Source organism: Xylocopa sonorina, chromosome 3 (assembly GCF_050948175.1).
Source record: "Xylocopa sonorina isolate GNS202 chromosome 3, iyXylSono1_principal, whole genome shotgun sequence".
Classification (NCBI taxonomy): Eukaryota; Metazoa; Arthropoda; class Insecta; order Hymenoptera; family Apidae; genus Xylocopa; species Xylocopa sonorina.
In genome coordinates this window covers 4735493-4755837 of record NC_135195.1, presented here as the reverse complement: position 1 = coordinate 4755837, position 20345 = coordinate 4735493, and the positions used below count along the sequence as shown (strand labels likewise).

Sequence of the window (20345 nt, the reverse complement as noted above, 5' to 3'; positions counted from 1 at the left end):
ACCAGGGTGCAAACTGCCATCCTTTGATCTCGAAAGTTTCCCAGGTAAAAAGCGAAATTACAATCTGATATTGTGAAATCCCTATTACCAGCGGGAACTAACTAAACTCGCTCTGAAGAGTGAGAAAAGTTCGGTTTAAAGTGGAGAGGGGTGTTTCAGGGTGGCTTCAATGAATGGCACACGCTGTGGAACTCTGCTCTGCGATTAAATGGGAAACTTACTGTGCGTGTGGCGACGAAATGCATAGTTTTTAATATCGATGAACCAACAACTTCTTAAGTTCCTTTACGTTTACAAAATAACAGAAAATTTGTCAAAACATAGAAATTGGAAACTAAAATTATATAAACTAATACCGAGGTACCATCAAACGAAAAATGAAACAGTAATTCGTAAGTTTAGCGCGTTGTTGTTAATTTCATAAAACTATTATACATTTCTAATGAATTCTCATACAAAAATAAGATATTTGAAAAGTATTTAAGATACTTACTTGACCAATACCTCAACTAACATAAAACGCTACTGCGATGCTTAAAATAGTGGCTCGACAAGAATTTCTATACAAATAAATCACAGAGCAATCTCGTTCTTCCGGTCTCGTCTATTCTCGTGACATACGTGGCCATGTACGGAAGCAGGAACGACGTAATAATAATGAAATCACGCGAGCGTCTCGTCCCAACAAAGGCAATCCAAACATTGCCTGCTAAGAGCCACGCGGTCGGTCGTTCGACGCTCAGCCCCGAACATTTCACCGGAAATGCGACCGCACGCGCATTTAACTAACGCTATCTTAATTGCGCGTTCGCTGGGCGGTCCGCAAATCGTGGTTACCCGTCCAGACGTAATAACGAAATGGTAGACTCGTGGACAGAGGCGCAACCACGTCCAACAAGGGTGTGCGTCGAAACGAAACGCGCGAAATCGAGCAACTTTGTCAACGCGACGAAGACCAACGGCTCTGTGGGCCCAGTCGTTAACGCTTGGCGCATTTATTGTTGACCCAATTCCGTCCAGCGACTCGTATTACCGATGAAAATTGTTTTCCAACCGATTCGCAAGTGTTTGCCGACCGATTTCGACGGATTTTCCAACCTCCACCCGCTTCGTGCACGGAAATCGATTCAAGTGGAGGTTATTACGGTCGATTTTAATGTGGTGGCGCTAGTGCGGGGTTTTCGTGGTACTTTTGCCCGTTGCGCATCGTGGAATGGAAATATCCAGGTGGTTTTTATGCGATGGTGATAACACGAGGTTGCGTGCGGTGGATCGAATTGATTGGGTGCGATAACGTTAACGATTGTCGTATAATTTACAGTAATGTATGGTACTCTATGCGAAATTAATTTCCTGCGGCTGTTCACTGTTGTACGGTTGGTATCGCACGATAGCCTTTGACGAGAGACACATTCGAGGCTCCTCTGGTTCGATTGATCGTTGATTTAAAGAAAAGATTCTCTTTATGTATTATTTATTGTAAAATAATTGTTGGATATTTGCTACATAATGATCGACGTTTCAATTCGATATTATCGACAAAATAAAAAATCTACAGAATTTTAAATGATGCACGATAGTCGCAAATTAATATTTAATTTTTTAATTGTAAATATCTTAATTTTAGTTTAAGTCGAGGTTACTTTAAGTTAAGTGAAAGGTTTCAAAATTCTGTCTCTGTTTTTACGATCCTACGGAAATAAATATAAAAGCAGTCGCACAAAGGGTTGATATGGAGGGTTGGAGAGCATCGCCAGTAGACAACTGTTCCAGCTGGTGCAGTTTGCACTAGATTGTTACGATCGAACGTTATTACAGAAAAAAATACGTCGCAACGAGGGTGTTTCGGTTTTGGGTGGCAAAAAACGGGACAAAGTCGAGGAGGAAACAGAAAAATCAGTCTTCCGCAATCGCCTCGCGACGGACTCGAACTTCTCGTCTTCATCCCCAATGTTAGATGACTTGCATGAAAATTGAAACGCAGTGGACGCGAACTTTCTTTTCCCAAAAAATCCATCAGCTTTGAAATATTTCACGCTCGGCTGTTATCGCAAATTGACGAACTTTTGTCAATTTTCATAAATCGCAAGGTCTATTCGCGTGATTACGCACTCGAGTATTGTTCGTCGGGAAAATTTCGCTAGAAATTTCAATAGAAGTCTTGACGATCGTTAAAATTTCGAACGAAGCTTCTTTTTTATCATGGTCGAATATATTTCTATTTTCATGTCGATACTAATTGTCGTTTCTTACATTTGCTCTTGTCTCTTTTTTTAAACATGAACATGTTCATTTAAACGCTGTTTGATATAAAATATTAAATTTCAATGAAGATGATTAGCAATAAATTTAGGCCATTATTCATCCATAAATGGACGATCTTAAATACATTATTAATTTCTATATAATACTATCATTTGTGAATTATAATCACTTCTAAATATCACATATTAAACATTAATAATTGTTATTATTAAACTTTAAAGCATCCATCTGATACCTTAAATAAAAGTCTGAAAATTGGAAGAACTGCCAGCAGTAATTCCTGAAAGCCAGATCGATCGTATGATAAGAAATCTAAATTGGATCGAGGAGAAATCGACAATATTCTTCAAATTATATTAGCTCGTTATTCCCCGCACTTGGAGGTAATAATTTCACGGCGAAATGATGGGGCAAAAAGTGGTCGCAGGATCGGAGCAGAGCGTATTTTCTGACCGCGCGACGCAAAGACAAATAACTGGGGCTCGCTGGCTACGTTCGAACAATGCGTCGCGGTTTTAATGCTTCTTTCTCTGGAAGGTGAAAAAACGTCCTCTTTCCCGCGAATACGCGGCGGAATGTATCCCAGGCATACCTCGAAATGATATTCTACCGAGAGCCACCTATAACCTGCCGCCATTTTGGTACCTCCAGCGGTACCTCGCGGATATTAACGTATTTACCATAAACACGAATATATTTGGGTTTATTCGATAAACAAGTGGCTTGAAAATTATTTCAAAACAGTCGCAAAGATATGAATACGAAAATCCATGGATTTTTAAACGTGCAATTATTTACTGGCTGATAAACGAAGAACGTGCTCTCGCACGAAGCGAGACAATTTTGAATAAAATAGACAGGTTGCGAAGAAACTTGAATTACCGCCTCCATCGTAAGTTTTAAATTGATTTAAACTAACCATACCCGTACGCAACTGCCGCTCAAAGTGTTGCACATGGTAGCACTGACAGCAAAGTGGGATGCGGTAAGAGGACGCGAGGACTATTAAGTGGGCGCATGGAAATTTACGTGGTCCGCGAAGCTGTTAGAACTTACTTTGCGCGTGGAATTTTAATGAATTAATTCCGAAACACGTTCAGCCCGTTCTTCTTCGATAAAATATAAAATGCCCGTAAGTGCTCGTCCCGATGGGCACACAATTTGGCTGAAACTTCGAGGCAGAGATAATGTAGAGTTCGAAAGAGAAGGGTATTGAAATTGATCGGTGTTTTTTCTAAATTAATATCTCGTATTCGTTGCAACTTTTTTGGATACTTTATCAATTGAAATAAGAGAAATATTGCAAGTTAAGAGAAAAGAGGGTATAAAATAACGATAGAAAGTGTATTGTCTGATTTTTTAAGATTGAGCTATGGTCCTCAGTGGCTCTTCTTTCTTGAGTCCTTTGGGGGAAAACTGTTGTAAATTATGTAGTTTCATCCATCATCGTTGTATCCCCAACGATACTTAGTCGACAGGATATTAATAAATAACTGTCTACAATTATATACTGTCATATACTGTCTACAATTTACTTATAAAGTTCTATAAAAATACATAAAGAACGTAATATTTGAAATATAATAAAATATAGCAATCGATAATAATTAAAAATGTTTCACAAAAATATATTTAGAATAAATTTCACGTTTCCATTACGAGACAGCGATTAAAAGTAATTTTTCGAGTATATTCTCTTCATTAAAATGTAACAGCTGTGCTTATTAATAACGCTTGTTAATAACGAGGGTACAGCACGCATATCTTCTGAAGGATAATATGAATATTTCACGGGGATAATAAGCGTATTATAATAAAACAGGGACGTAACGAGTTTTTCGTACACGAGTCTGCATTGAACAGAGGTATTCATAGAAGCTCGGTCTGGCGAAGAAAGTAATTGGCTGGCAGAAGAAATACAGTGGCATTCATAGGGAACTTCGTCTGCACTTGCTTTGGCTCCTTGGCCCGAGTTTGTGGACAAACAGATTTCTTTCACACAGCTCTGGCCACTTTTTCGAACCACGCGAAGGACTGCATACATGAGTAATCTGTATACTGGAGTAGTTGCTGTACGCTTCGCAAAATACACGTATCACGTAACATCTTATTAATATCACAGTCGCCACTTGTGCACTTTCACCAACAATGAAAAATGAAAAATCCTTAAAACATGACCATGAACGCAGATAGCAACGAATATAATAATACTTTGCGCATCAAACGAAATAAAGTAACGCTATTAATTTAAAAAAAATAGTACATTTTCAAGTATAAAATAATATTTCTTCAAGGAAACAGTCTCGAAATAGCAATTAAAAATTAGTTGCCACAGTATGTACTGACAATAATAATAAAATTGCATTAACCCTTTGCGCTCGACGACTTTTTTGGTCGGACAGCGCTGCAACTCGAGAGAATTTCGCGCGTAAATGAATTTACAGAAGAATTAACATACGAAAGTGTTATATATATTGATATATTATCTGTGTTTACATTTTGAAAAAGATAATTATCGGAGTTCAAGTTCTGTATGATTGTAATATTTTACAAAACACTAACCAAGGCATTCTGAAGTGCCAGGATCTTGTGGGTCATCGCTGCTACTTCCGGATTCGCTGTCTGTTGCACTAATTTTTCTATTTCTCACATCCGATACGTCATTACTGTTTACACTTGCTCGAAATTAAAGACTAGTGGTGGAAAATTTCGCGATACGCGTGCTCGTTACGAACGTCGAAACTGTGCTAACGCTAGACACATCGTATTCAGGACTACAGTCGTAGAATTTACGTCACAATGTCACTTTATCAATTGTCTTTATCAATGTCACTTTATTATCAATTGGAGATAACGAAATTCAACATAAATACAGCCGTTCGAGTTGCCACCATCGTGGCGAGTGAGAATCGTCATTCGAGCACAAAGGGTTAATAAGTCAGAAATTCAAATATTACTCTAGCTCTCGTATAACACGATTTCACGCAACACAGTATTTAAAAGGAACCCATATACCGTGTTATAGGAGGGTTATGTACGCGTAATAATATGCTTCAAGTATATTTCTAATTGAAGCGTCGAGTCTCATATTTGTAACTAAAGTATCGAAGAATTCAAGAGGCGGACGCGGCACGAATCGATTCGATCCAAAATCTAGGCTGTCTAACAATCCAACGAAACGAGGCAGCCACGGTTATTGTTCCACAGATTGGAGACGGCATCGCAGAATCGAATAAAAGCCTAATTGACCCGATGGCGGGCGTCCATAACGTGTGTCGCGTGCACGCAGCCATCCATATTCAGAGGGTGGATTCGAACGGGCTCTCGAGGACGATATCGGTGGAGGAAGTGCGATTCGAAAGCCGGATCCACGTCCGGGAGGGCCACTGTGGCCAATTTCGACGTCTCGTTCGCGAGCGTTGGCAAAACGCGAGAGATTCCGCTGGAAACCCTCTCCATCCGTATTCTTATCGCGCGATTTCGACGCCCTCGGAATAAGAACGCGGACGCGATTCGTGTCCGGATTCCTAAACGATTCGTTCAATTTCAGGAACCTGTCCTGGGGCTTCCGCTCTTACTTCTAATTAGATCGCGGCGAGATTGAGTCGTCGAAATTGTGAATCACGCGAGGGAAGCGAGGGTAGCGAATTATTTGCCCGTTCGCGTGGAAAAGAACGCGGATGGACGCGTCTCCCTTCGAAATCGAGGAACGCGCACGTACAGTCTTTCGAGGGAGTGTGTCGATGTCGAGTAGTAAATGAGTCACAAGTTCCGTGATGTGTTTATTATTATTTATTTGGTATAGCAGACTCCAACCTCCAAACTAGGAATCTCTGCGATTATTTTGTTTTCTACGAATTTTTTTGTCGACTTACAAATATTTCGTTTGGCCTATCTGTTTCAGTGATTGGCCACCGTACATTTTCTGGAAAGCCAGTAATCACCTTAATTATTTGTTGGTGCTGCCTTTCTTGTCGCTTAGGAAGGTCGACACGGACGCTGGCGGGGGTAGCTGTTGTTGAATATTAATTTTCAGTAATGTAGCGGGATTTCCCTAGGTTCGCTTATCAGGGGCCTAATGGTCGTGGCCATTTGGGCCTGAAGCGACTATGCTTCTGTGTGCTATAGAGAAATGGAAGAGGAACGAAGAAAGGAAAAGAGAGAAGAAGAACGTTTCGTCTTTCTTCGTGGTGGTGTTTTTGGTGGGAGCTGATTCTGTCGCATATTTGGCCATGCAGCCAGATTTCCACTGGGCCTGATACCTACGTTGAGTGACCAAGGATAGCTTGGCCACGGAAATCCCCAGATTATGGCTTTCGCATGTGCCATCGAGGCCTTTGGAGAAAATTAATTTATCGCATGCCCGGAAAATATTAAAAGCTTAAAACGCTTCCTCAAAAATTACTTGATTGCTGCGCATACCATTGAAGCGACTATGCTTCTGTGTGCTATAGAGAAATTGAAGAGGAACGAAGGAAGGAAAAGAGAGGGAAAGAACGTTTCGTCCTGGGCCTGCTAGTTAACAGTTCAGAGGTCAGTCTAATGAGTTCAGTCTAGTTAACAGGTCAGAACTTCTATATATTGGAAATGATAGGTCATCCGGTACTTTCAGGAAGGTGTAAACGGTGCTGTTCTTCTAGTGGCGAGAGTCAGAGGGCCGCCACAGACTGCTGGGCCCAGGTCCCCGGTAATCCTTCGTTTATGGCGTTATGGACGTGCTATCGAGGACGTTGACTAAAGTTCATTTTTCTATTGCTTCTTAAAAATATTAAAAACTCAAACGTCTCCTAAAAAGTTGGCTTAATTATCCTGCACACCATAAACAGTGCTAGCAATTTCTGCAGCGAATATTGCTTTAATTTTACTGCTGCTAGCCGCTACAAGTCTATGAATTCCATTCCATAGCGCACTCCGTTCGGCAGTCGTTCCACCCTTTTGCCCCGTACCGTCTTCATTGATCTACCGTTTCGTGTGTTACCGTTTGACTGATTTATTGTCCGTCGATTCGACTGTTTTATTGATTTACCATTCCATTATTCTGCTGTACCACGTTGCAATTTATTATTTCCCGATCGTGCCGCGCTATTCTTCGAGCTACCATATTTTCGTCTAACAATTTTACCGTTTCCACGTTTGTAACTCGAATTTCGAGTCAGAAACTGACCAGCCTAGAATAAAACAGTATTTTATGCATCGAATTTTCTGATCTTTTTAATTGAACCATTCGTTTCGCGTTTAAAATATTGTACGAGCGCTTGAGCGATGATGACGTTAATTGTTTAATAAAAATTGATCTCCGCGGGACTGTAAGTACGCAGAAAGTAGCTGCAATAGATCGAGACGAGTGTGGAACTAAATAAAATTGTTCGTCCCTGGGCAAACGGTATTGTATTTAACCCGCGAGGGTACGCGAGCGCGAATTCTATTTGCATATGAATGAAAATGAAACGTACACGTTAAAGTACAAAGCAGATGAGCGAGTTTCCTGTTTTTCGTTCCTCTCCTGACAGTTGCTTTTATTGTATTACCTATTTCCGAGGAAATATCGCGCGTTAAATTTGATTAAACTGAAAATTCCAGAAATTCAGAAATATATATTGGATCACCTTAAATTGCATTCCATTGTCGAGAAAGAAGAACGTTTAAAGCAGGTGGTCTCAAGCTATTTACACGCGCCCCTGGCAAAGTCTTGAGACAATATAAGTCGTCATTGCGTGCTCTTGTAATTCGATTGCGCCGCCATTATTTTTTGCAGCCTCGAATGCATCCACGCTGACAAGAACGGTCGAGAATCCCCGGTTTAAAGTAACACAGGGGTTGGTAATAAAAGAAAGAAAATTTTATTTAGTACAAAGAATCGCATCCTACGAACTTCTCTGAATTTTCAAGCTGAGTTTCTTCTCGAGACTCTTCTACATGCGATCGCAGAATAGCTATGCCTCGCATAAAACAATTGACGAGCGTCAGCGATCCACAACCGTATTCGAAACTTCGATACCGCAATGTTTCAAAAAACGAAACGTTCGAGATAAAATTCGAAATTCATAGAATAAAAATAAAATAAGTTGGGTTCAATTGGGTGCACTCTAATAATAAATACGAACAGATTAATATATTCGAACGATCTCATAAAAAAAATAATCGCTAGTCACCAACTAAACTATGACGAGTTAATCTGATTCCAACATTCCCCAGCAAACTTCATTAAACACATTCAATCTCGAATTACCAAATGATCTCTCGAGTTAAATCGTAACGAACTCGAAGCGTCCCTTCGAGTGAGAAAAAATTGCTGAATATTCACGTGCGAATCTGTCCCAACGGAACTGATGTGTCCTGAGCAGACAGGGATTGCTTGCGACTGTCGAATCCAATTGCATACATTAGCGATTCGTCTGACTATATAACCAGCGGTCTGCAACTCTTTCCGAGCATTTCGAACAGAGGATGGCCTCCTCTCGACGCAATCGCTCGTATTTTCTCTACAAACCGACTCCACACATCGCCAGACAATTATTTGACATGGAATTTTAGTTGATCTTCGTCTCGTTAGTGTTTTATGAAATAACTTGAGAACGGTTACGCGTGGCTGTGCAGTGGACAGAAAAGAACAGGAGTTCGAACTGGAGCGACGAAAGACAGGTTATTCGAGAGGCAGAGAGAAGAAAATAGAGTTAGAATAGAAAGAAGCGGAAGTAGAGGAGGAAGGCGCAAGAATGGCTGGGAAAAGCTTGGAAGAAACGGCAGGAATCGATAGAAGGGTGATGTTCCAAGGCTGCGGAGCAGCCAGTCAACAGATATGAATGTATGATGAGCCAAGGTGGTTCACGGGCGGAAACGTTGATAGAAACGTTAGGGGAGCGACAGGAAGTGCGGAGAAAATCGAAGGAAGAGCGTCGAGTGGTGTTCAAATCTAAATTACCAGGCCCCACGCGAACCTGATCGTCGAACGTGATAGCAAACTGGCCAGCTGCTGGCTTAACTAATGTATTAATACGAAATTATGAAAATGTAGCGATGGAGTGGAGATGAAGAGATCAGAACAAAAACGGAAATTGAAAATAAAAGGCAAACACTGTACTTACAGTGCCGTGGCCATTGCAAACGCTACGATTATAATATTCTAGCGTGTATCACGATTAATATTCTCCATTTTTAGAGATTTGAAAAAAATTGAAATCTCTTCAGACGCGATGATAAAGGAGAACTAAATCTGTGAACACAACATCTGTTAACCCGCAGTTCCACGAAATAGCCACATGCAACGATCATTTTTGTGACTCTCGCGCGCTCGATTGTAGCCCTTTAAACTTCAGAGCACGTTAGAATGATTAATTTTCAGCGAGGAAGCGCAACAGCGGGGCAACGTGGCCGATAATTCATCGGTAGCTTTCACTGCCGCATTCTGTACACATCGTGCAGAGATACGGCACGGCGGCGCGTTCAGACTGCACGTCAAGATGGATATGGTTCTGTTCGCAAACAAAGTTACGCGTTCAACAAGCGCACCCTCCCTGAACGGCTTTATAATTTATACATATCGTTAATTACTGTGTCGATGAACGTTGGAGTCGCTGTTGCTGTTGTAACGACAGATATAATACTTTATGGAAACTGTGAGAAGTAATTGATTCGGTGAAATCACAAGAAACTGGAATAAATGTGACACGAGGATAAAGTGAACGCGAATATTTCTCTTTGTGAAGAAATATTAAAAGAAAGAAATGCAAGAGAATATTAATATCAAAGATTAACACGTTGACGCAAATGACGGTTATAGACGTCTGATCCTTGGCGATATGTAGACAAATGACGGCTATGGACGTCGTGCATATTTTAATCAATAAAAAAGGAACAGCGTTAGTACGAAGTGTAATTAATTGTATTATATTAACATACACTTGTTAATTATTCAGTAACACATCTAGGAAAAAAGTGATAGCATATTTGTTATTTTTTTGAGCAAATGACGATTATAACCGTCGAAAGTTTTTTGGGAATAACTGTGACCAAATGTGATAATTTTCACTTCAAAACGTACAACTTACACCCAATATCATCTGGCAGTTATAAGCAATCGAAAAAAAAGTGTTTCTGAGGACGATCGTAAAGTCAAAAATGTGCGTCAACGTGTGAAATGCATAATAAAATTGTATTTTTAAATATTTAAATGCTGGATACGTTTCGATTTAACTAAAAAATGATTTTTATGCTATATTAAATATTTATTCGTCCCTTCAAGATGTATAATATAATTTTATATAAATATTGTAATTTAAAATAATTTTCAATAAGAAAAAGACAACAGTTTAATAGATAATTAATTACTGCAGCATATTTCAGCGTGGGAAGCAAAAATTTTGTAACACGAGAGACATTAGAGTTATTTACTGATTGTTTTCTCACTTTGAAAAATTCATCCCTCTAATGGACTTGCAAAATAACTCGACGAAATTGAACGAGGCGCGGAACACGAGTTCCACCTTCTCTCGTTTTGAATTTTGAAACTCGCCGGGTGCGCATATTGTGGGAACCAAAGTTTTTTCCCCAAGCCGTGTTTAACGCGCAGCTTAAAGTTCCCTTCGTTGGAAACGGGAGAAAATCGAAATGATCTGCGCATCCGTGTTCCAGAACAGGTTTTATTACACGAGAAATGAATGGGTTTCTATAGCACGCGTAATGGAACTCGCGAGCAAATTTTTTATCAAGTTAAACGGTTCATCTTTTTGTGAAATCGTCAAATACGCCACATTATGTGCAGTTAAGAAGTAAATCGTGTCGATCGAAAGAGACTATCGTTGAACGTTCAACATTTTATTTATTTAAAAACTTTCTCGAAAACAGGAATACGAAACTCAGCTTCTGTAAAATAGAGTTTTATTTTTTGTTAATTTACTTTGTTTATCCACTGTGATTTATTCTTTTGTTTCTGTGTACAGATTAATTTTTATTCCACTTTTTACGTTATAATCCATCCTCCCTGTGTATATTGGAGAAGATTAAAGAATGTCGCGAGCACACACCTTATTGGACGAAAAATCGATACTTGAAATGACTCGGAGCGTGCTCCATTCATAATGTTACGCCACATTTCGCGATTGCGCAGTTAATTAGGTCAATTGATTAATTTTTCATCTGGCGATCGATGGACAGCGGGGGGATCGAAATGTTTCACGCGATTGAGTTAATCCGTTTCCTCGATTCCGCCATTCAACATTCAATTCCCCTAATCGCAGCTTGATAGCTAAATTAATGGCCACCTTGGCAGCGAATTCGTCTGATGCGACGTGTTGCGAAATCAAAAAGTGTTTAGACACAATTAGATGCACTGGTGCTATAATTTGTCGACTCTACAGTTTAGATTTGAGGATCTGCTATAAATCTCACATCTCTCGTGTTCATTCCTTTCTTCTTAATCTCACTTATACATTCTATATTCAATTAAAACCGAAATTGGTTCAGAAACATTTTACGTACAAACTACAGTTTTTAAGAAACATTTAACACTTTGACGCAAATGACGTCTATAGCCGACAGATCCTTGGCGATATGTACGCAAATGACGGTTATAGCCGTCGTGCATATTTTAATCAATAAAAAAAGAACAGCGTTAATACGAAATGTACTAACAGATACACTTGTTAAATTATTGAGTAACACATCTAGAAAAAAAGTGATAACATGTCAGACAGCATATTAGTTGTTTTTTTTCGCTTCGAAACATTTGAGTATGTAGAGACAAATGACTGCTATAACAGTCAATCACGCAGTCGTACCAAAAGTTTAGTCGATTTCAGTTCACGCAGTCGAAAGATAATTCTGTGAAGACGAACCATTTATTCTGCATTTTTTCACGAATTAAGTAAATACAATGAATTAGTAAAGCAAATGCCTTATAATCGTCACGACTGTTATAGCCATCATTTGCTTCGAGAACAGAAAAAATGACATGCTGAGCAAATTACGATTATAACCGTTGAAAATTTCTTGGAAAAAACTGTGGCAAAATGTGATAATTTTCACTTCCAAACATGCAACTTACTCCCAATTTCGTCTGGCAGTCATAAACAATTGAAAAAAAAAATGTGGACGATCGTAAAGTCAAAAATGTGTGTCAAAGTGTTAAATAGTACTAAATCTCCTGTTTTTTCGATTCACCGTGTTTCTCACAATTTTTCGTAAACAATTCGAAAAACAAACGCTCCCAATGCCATCGATGCCTAAACAGTTTGCAATCAACCATTTCAGCCAGCAATATATTCGAATTTTCTCTGGAAACGTCGATCGAATGTAAAGAAGAGCGTCGCTGGCCTCGACCAATCGAACTGGCGAGGCACCTACCTCGAGGACCGACCGGAAGTCCTCACTCGAGATCGCCGCGCGGCCCCACTTGTCACTGTCATCATTAATAAGTCCTCGTTCGGTCGGCGAATGGTCACGTTTCTGGTTAAAAGTGCGCCCTCCCCGATCGTCGTCCATGAACAATTAAATTGCTTCAACCTGTTGACCCAATTCCGAGGATGGGCTATTAATTGAACGCATTATACCACGCGGCATCCCCTTGTTTCTATTAGTCCCCGGCCATTATCGCCGTCTGCTAGGAATAATTAATTTATTAAACAACGACGCGGACACAAAGGAGCAGCGACGCGAACAAATTACTTCCCGCTCGGCTGTTCGCAGTCCAGGATGTGTTTCAGGCGTTTGCGTTCGTTTAAAGACGCATCTTCTCGACGACCAGTAATACCTTTACTTCTTCACCGCGGCTAACCACGCTCCAATTTTACCCTTAACATTACATTCCCTAAAAAAAGTGTTTCGCAACTTTTAACAAAATACAAACAACATCACGTAGGTGTTGATCGATTAAAACACAAAAGGGAGCTGGTTTCACGCGTGACAGTTTGGGAAACCTACGTGGGTGAGGTAGAGTGATGTTCGTTCGGAATAATGTAACAAAATTATGTATTTTAACGAGTAATAAATAACAAATCAAGGTATCGACGCTATGCTGCTTGGAACGTAACTACTGACTAACTACTCCTGAGGGCTCCTTTCCCTAGCATTATATCTGTCTTTCGCCCTCATTTCGGTGTCGAAAAGGAGGAGGCACGTTCGCAGAAACCATGCTTAACCCTCGAAGACGAAGAGAAAGTTTGGAGTCAAACATACGTTTAATTTCTCCAGTCTCTTCGCTTCGAGGGTCAAGTATTCTCTTTCACCCTGCGCCAAGGGGTGCAAAGGCGACTGCAGTGGTCACCACAGAGCATTGCTTATTTTAATACGTTCGTTTATTAAAACAGAACTTTTAGCGAACTCTAAAACAGAATCGTATCTTTTGACCAAACTACCAGTAGTTTTTCACCCTACTTGCTTCTCACCCCTTTCTCTCCGCTATACTTCGTTGCACACAGCAGCACGTGTCACGAAATCAGTTTCATCTGATGTAAATAATGTTCGACTGTAAATGGTGAAATTACAATTCCAAGGGAATGCACTTTTCTCACAGTGGCGAAGGGAAAAAGAGGACCGTTGCATGTAGCTCTCGTGTCGAAGTTCTTTAAGGTCAGGATAACGATCGTTAAGTATCGACTATGGTGCAAAGGCGAGTATGGTGGTCGCCAGAACAGTTTCAACGACCAAAAAAAAAGGAAAGAATCGAGTCCACGGTTTGATACTAAAACGGTTGGTGAAATTTTCAGGTGGATCGTGCGGAGAACGAGGAGGGCCAGGGAGGAGGGGGTGGTCTGTCGACGTCCTCGGCGGGCTGCAGCGGTGCTTCCGGTTCGAGGATGGGCCCAGGGCCCGATTCCGGTAGCAGTGCACCCTCTTCTGCGCCCCACTCGCTGGCGACCTCGAGGGACGACGAGGACGACGAGGACGAGGAGAGCAGCGGGAAACGTTCGAATGGGCACACGGGAACGCGGTGAGTCACTTCGATTCTGTCCTCTCTACGTCCCCTCAAAGGTTTTAATCGGTGTCTACCTCGCAACGATCCACTCACCCCCCATCTACCACCACCCTCTGTTACCAAAACAACGCACGCTTCCTTGTACGTCGAGCTCTGAAACGAGGAGGGCCGCGACCTCGAGCCTCGATCGAGGATCCTCGACTGATCCGTCGACAGAGATCGCGTGGAATCTATCGACCTGTAGATGCGGTCAGGATCGATTAGAGGGGTGGCTGCTACGCTTTCCGTTCTGATCTTGCGGCACTGATGACTCATCTCGCTTAACTGCTGTTTGTAGGGAATTTATTTAGGTTTCTCGCTCGTTTTCTGCGGACTCAACGATATTCCATTATGGGAATTAGATACGTCCATTTCGTTCATTTTGAGGAACTGCATACGGGTTCATTATGCATTTGGTTTTTATCGCGTTGCGGTTTTTCGAGCTTCCTTTGTCGAATCTTTAAAGAACATTTTTAATGAAAAAAATGATTCTTAGATGTAGTTTTGGATAGAGAGAAACGTGTACCTGGTTGCGTCGTTGAAACTGATACCAGTTTTTTATAGCAAAACATTTTAATCGCAAGTCGAAACGAAGCGAGAACCGTCCTGTAGAATCAGTAGTATAATCATGGACTTTTTTTCAAAGTTGTGAGTGATTAAAGAGGTTTTCTGTAACTTTGATGTCCAAGTGTAAAGATAAATAATGAGAGATTACGTCTGTGATGAAAACTTGAATAAGTATTTATACAACTATCTCTTTCTTCTTTTTCCTTCACTTTTTCACTTCGATAGAACTTCGAAAAAGTACAGTGCTGTTCATGAAAACTAAAGCATCCTGTTCTCTTAATTTTTTCTAAAACTCACCACTTTTTGTCGAAGTATACATTTAAAATAGATACTAATTTGCTCTTAATAACTATTCAAACAATTAACACGCACAGTACTTTTAAATTCCGACTCAGCTTACAGAATTCTCATAACATAACTCGATTACAAATGTTTCAACTTTTCAAACAAGCTTACAGAATTTTCATAACATAACCCAGTTGCAAATGTTTCAACATTTCGAACTCTACTCCATCTCTCGCAAATATAAAGACATTGTAAGCACGCAAGCAGTGACAGGTTTTTCGTAAATTCGGAATGGGAGTTGGAAATTCTTGGAAAGCAACGCGATCGCGTGATTGATTAAAAAAGGAGCCTGAAAACCGCAACGGGATCAAACTGTTTCCTCATTTATCATCGCGTTACGTACGGTTAGACCCAGTTCCGCTTCCTTCTTCTGGTTTCTCGCTGGAGACTCGGGCAAAAACCGTTGAATACGACAATCGAGGGAATTCTGTCCAAGCAACGTGTATCGAATCGCTCGCGGATAATCCGCAACGAAGCGACAGAATTTTAATTCGAGCCAGGTAGTTCGAGACGAGTGGGAAATGAATTCGAGCGCAACGGGGGATGATGCTGGCGGGGAAATACTTTGCGAACGATGGAAACGCACGTTGATATCCGGAAATTTTCATTTGCTTCGCGATCTTGAACGTTCGACTCTAAATAGAAAAATTAAGAACTGTTTTAAACTCGAAGGATACTGTTTTGGCACTATTATTTGCCTTTTTCTTTGTACACTGTGTCATGTTTGAAGTTTTCAGCGATTTATGCACTCGAATTTTCATTGATCGCTGATTTGTTCGAATTGTGTAATAATTTTTGTTCATATTGCGACCATAATGTTTGGCTACTAAATTTTAATAGCTATAAATAAATATAAAGAATATAGGAATTTTTATTGTGGAAAAAGAATTATATTTGATACAAAGAACCACGTTTGTGCAAACATTTATAAACTACCCTTAAGAAATTCTTTCTTGAGGCTCTACGTGGACTTTTAAATAGAGGTTTAGATTATTTCTGGATGTGAATTTAGAATTAATTTCCTATCGACTCGTCGTCACCTTTTTGTTTAATTTTAATAATCATTACGAAAAAGAGGGGTCGATTTCCTTTGACCAATCAGCTGAGAGGAAGAATCAATAGCTTCTTTAAATTCTAGTAACTCAATACTTAAAAATTTTCTAAAATAATAAAAATAACTAAATATATTGGAAAAATTCTTGCAAAATGCGAAAAAAAAGTATACTGTTAGTTACGCAGCTAAAGAAGCGAAGACCTGTTTAATCCGCTAAAAATATCGCAACGCGCGCATTGCATTGGATGCTTCGCATATTCTGCATATTTACAAGTGCACAACAAGCGCATAAATACCCCTGGTCCAGTTATCAGTCACGTTATCGAGCGCGCGAAATCGAAATAGTGTAGGCGCGTTCGAATTCCACCGACCAGCTGGAAATTAAATTAAGCCTCGGTTAATATCGATATCTGGGTTAGAAATAGTTGGAGCCCTGGTGATCAATCGCGAGTACTTTTCGCGGCGAGTTACTTGAACGCGGGGATCGAACGCGATTATTAATGGAAGGCAATTTGCTGACACAGGCAAAATTTTCTTCCGACCTTGCACTTGATCCTCCTCGTCCAATGAAGAACACCCTTCATTATTTTCATTACTTAAACGTACGCGAGATGCACCTTTTTGTTTTTTACTTTTGACGAACCATTCGTTAAATCAAATTCTCGAGCAGAAGTAGGTACGATTGAAGTGAACATGAGGGATGTTTCAAGGGACTTTTTACCATGAATCTACTCGCCACCCATGTGGAAGCTGAATTTCTCAACGTCGCTTATCCAGCTTCTTCTGTGTCGAAAGGATTGCACCTGGTAATATGTAACCATCCACCGTGTTACACGCGACACACACGCGCAGAAAACGTATCAGTGATCTCGACAGGTCCCTTGAACGTCCTTTGAATGTATGCTCGACGAAAATTGCCTCCACGTGGGGCGATGTAACGCGGTTCGCGAAAGTCTGAGGAGACGCCAATTTGGGGTGGAATGGACGGGGGTTGAACGCTTCGTGCATCGAATAGACGTTAGTAAAATGAATTAGAATTTTCTAACGATGACTTATATTTGTTTTGATTAGCCTGTTAGAAAATATTTGAAAATACACAACTGTTTATTCATTTTAACGTCTGTTGGGAGGATCTTCGATGAAAACGTGGATTTTTGTGTATCGTATGGAAAAAATTTACTTGCGTTGCGAATGAAAATGTTCGTTTCATTAGTCAGCTCCAGGGGTATTTCGTTTTCTGCGAAAAGCGAAGAAGTGAGGAAATAAAATGAAATTAAAATGCTGTCACAGGAAATGAAAAGCATCACAGAATGATTATTCCTACTCTGATAATTTTATGAATTTTTATTCATTCGTCACTGGTCTTTTACACCAATATGTTTCATTTAATTAAGATATATTTCAAAATGCAACATAGATCGAAACACAAGCGTCAGAAGAAATGGAGCATCATTTCTAGATAACTACAGTCGAACGTCGATGAAGATATCGTATCTTTCATTTCACACGTTGACAATGCGTGAATCTACGATACAAAAAAGAACAAGAGAGATACCGTCAAATGACCAAGTCGAACCGACAGTCTGCAATTTTTAGTTGAAACAAACGAATTCGACTCGATGCGAAATTAGAAAGAAACGTGAAAAAATTCGAATCGAGATTAATTGAAAATTGCGTCCACTCGAGGATAATTAAAGTCCAGAGAAAGTTCGATTACCTATCGTGTATTCGACTATTGGACGGCGAAGAGTGAACCTCGCTGGAACAGCTTTTGAATATTTAGCGTTAAAATTAAAATTCATAAGACCCGTACATCTAATAGCTCGACGACGTTGGAAGGAGGTTAACCAGGATTACATTAAATTGATCGTTTCACCGCTGAAAGGAATGCTTTCGACTCGCATCTGCCGATGTCGTGTTAAAATTCACTCTGAAAACTTTGCGTATCACTTTTCCAGATATTTTTCTTTAAGCCAGCGGTTCTTAAACTGTGGTCCACGTTGCCGTTACCAGGGCTCCACGAAACAATTTTGGAGTTAACTTCACGTCCAACCAACTTCTCGCATTTATTCAAATAACGCGTTTAATGGAAATTCTACATAGTGAAAACTTTTTGTATTTGTTGTTACTTAACTAGTGGTTGGATTTTGGGTTGGGATTGAATCGGTGAAAAGAAGTTCTGGGACTACAATAAGCTTAAGAACCCCTAATATAAGCTATAATATAATGCAGCGTTGAAAATTTGATATTCACAGCACAATAGATGTAGTATTGCAGAGAAACCAACGGATTTTAGTAAATTTTCTACCTGAAATTTTATTCAAAAAATCAGTTTTTATACGCGCATGAGAAAAACAAGGCATCGCGCGCATTCGAAGTACATATTTTTCGTTGGAAATATTTAATCCTCTTTTTCGCACATTTCTCCTAATCGTCGACGAATGCCGGTTAGAAATATTTTACGCGAAAACGTTTTCGATAGGGAAATTTTCTGTACGAGACGCGTAAAACGCGATAAAAACCGTGGTAATCGTGATCGTTCAATTTAATAGTCGTTTTCCGCGAACGGGTCCCATTTTTTATGGCCCTCTGTGACGCGCGTTGGCGAAAATTAACGGAAATTTGTTGGCACCGTGCGAGCGCGGCGTGAGAAATGAAAATGAATCCCGGGTGAAAACAGTTTCGCTCGAATCAGTTGCAAATTTCCGTCAATCAGTACCTTTTAGTCAAACGCTGTCGATTTCCGTAGCTATAATTACGGATTAACGTTAGTTAACAATGTGACCGTGCACGAACGACAGAAAAGTAAAATAACGTTGCCTCGAATTTAATAATCGAATACGAAATTTCAGAATCTATGTAAACTTAAATTCTGTATTGGCTTAGATTTAAAACGATATTTTTCGAAGAACGATCGTATATTCGATACATAATAATGTCCAGGTTATGGTAAAAAGAATACGAGTCAACGCTAATGATTTTAAGAAACTTAATTATTAATCGTGACCATAACTTTTCCATTAGAGCCTAATATATTAACTGTCCATCTTCTGCGGATAGAATACAGAAAACTTGATTGCAAATTAATCTTTTATCGCTTTAAATTTGCTTCATTCGAATCGAGCTACGAATTTAGGTACGAATTAATTAAAACGAACAACTATCGTACGCTGACCTAAATGTGGACACTGATTAATAGCTGAAACTATAGCAATTAGGAGATAGATAATGAATATTTAGTCCTGCGAGAAGCAATCACTTCGTGAAAATCAACTTTGCTGTTCTCTAATGAAAATTAATTTTCAAAAGTTGTTAATTATGTATTTTTAAAATGTCACGATAAATTTCATTTTCAGTTTCTCGTAGAACTTAAAAAACTGGCAAAATATGAAGTTACACGATTCGAAACACGCAATAAATCAAAATCGAGACCGCGTTATAACGTTATCCGAATGGTGTGTCCGCATTATCGAATTGGACGCGACGGGTGAGCCCTTTTACGCCATTAACAGGGTCTATTAACGCCTGTACAGTGTCGCGGACAGTAGACTAATTACACTCGAACAAATTACATTTTACATTCGATTGCGGCCAGATACGTGGCCTGCCCTAGATGAAAATCGTGCTTTTTACACTCCTGTAATCTTCAAAGCCATTTACACGGTGTCAGAGTCAGTGCACATCGTCGTAACGTCAGAGAAATGCAAGGATTAGAATCAAAAGACACAGATGAGTGGTCGTAGAAACCCAGTTATCTCTATTTAAGTCAACGATTCTTATAAAGCAATTATTGCTATTAATTAATTATTAATAAATATTATAGTGTTGATAATTTGAGGAACGAGAATCTGCGTAGTCGAACAGGTAGATTCTTGATCAAATATTTCTGAGCTATGTAAAATATTCTGTTTGTTAATTAAATTCTGATATATGTAAATTCACATACAATTTGGATTTCGATAGTAATATGGTCCTCGAAGCAATTATTGCTTAGAAATTTGAAGATATTTGCATTTTTCTCTTCCCCTAAAATAAAGAGGTACAACGATGTTAAACCTACTTATTTAACTGCTTATACTTGTACTTGTTTAGTCAATACGTAGCTACTTACTAATTAAAAATAGTAACAACTCTACATACTACAATTTGTACTAACAAACCCAC

The 20345-nt window shown here is 39.6% G+C and overlaps 1 protein-coding gene across 6 annotated transcripts in view; it reads left to right on the top strand.

Annotated features, from left to right (window-relative positions):
- Window positions 1-20345, top strand: part of LOC143422238 (uncharacterized) — a 175900-nt gene that overhangs the window by 99637 nt on the left and 55918 nt on the right. For all 6 annotated transcript variants that reach the window (XM_076892737.1, XM_076892735.1, XM_076892734.1 and 3 more), the window contains one exon: window positions 13968-14191. In XM_076892737.1, coding sequence (XP_076748852.1) covers window positions 13968-14191 — 224 coding nt within the window. The remainder of the gene's footprint in view (window positions 1-13967; window positions 14192-20345) is intronic.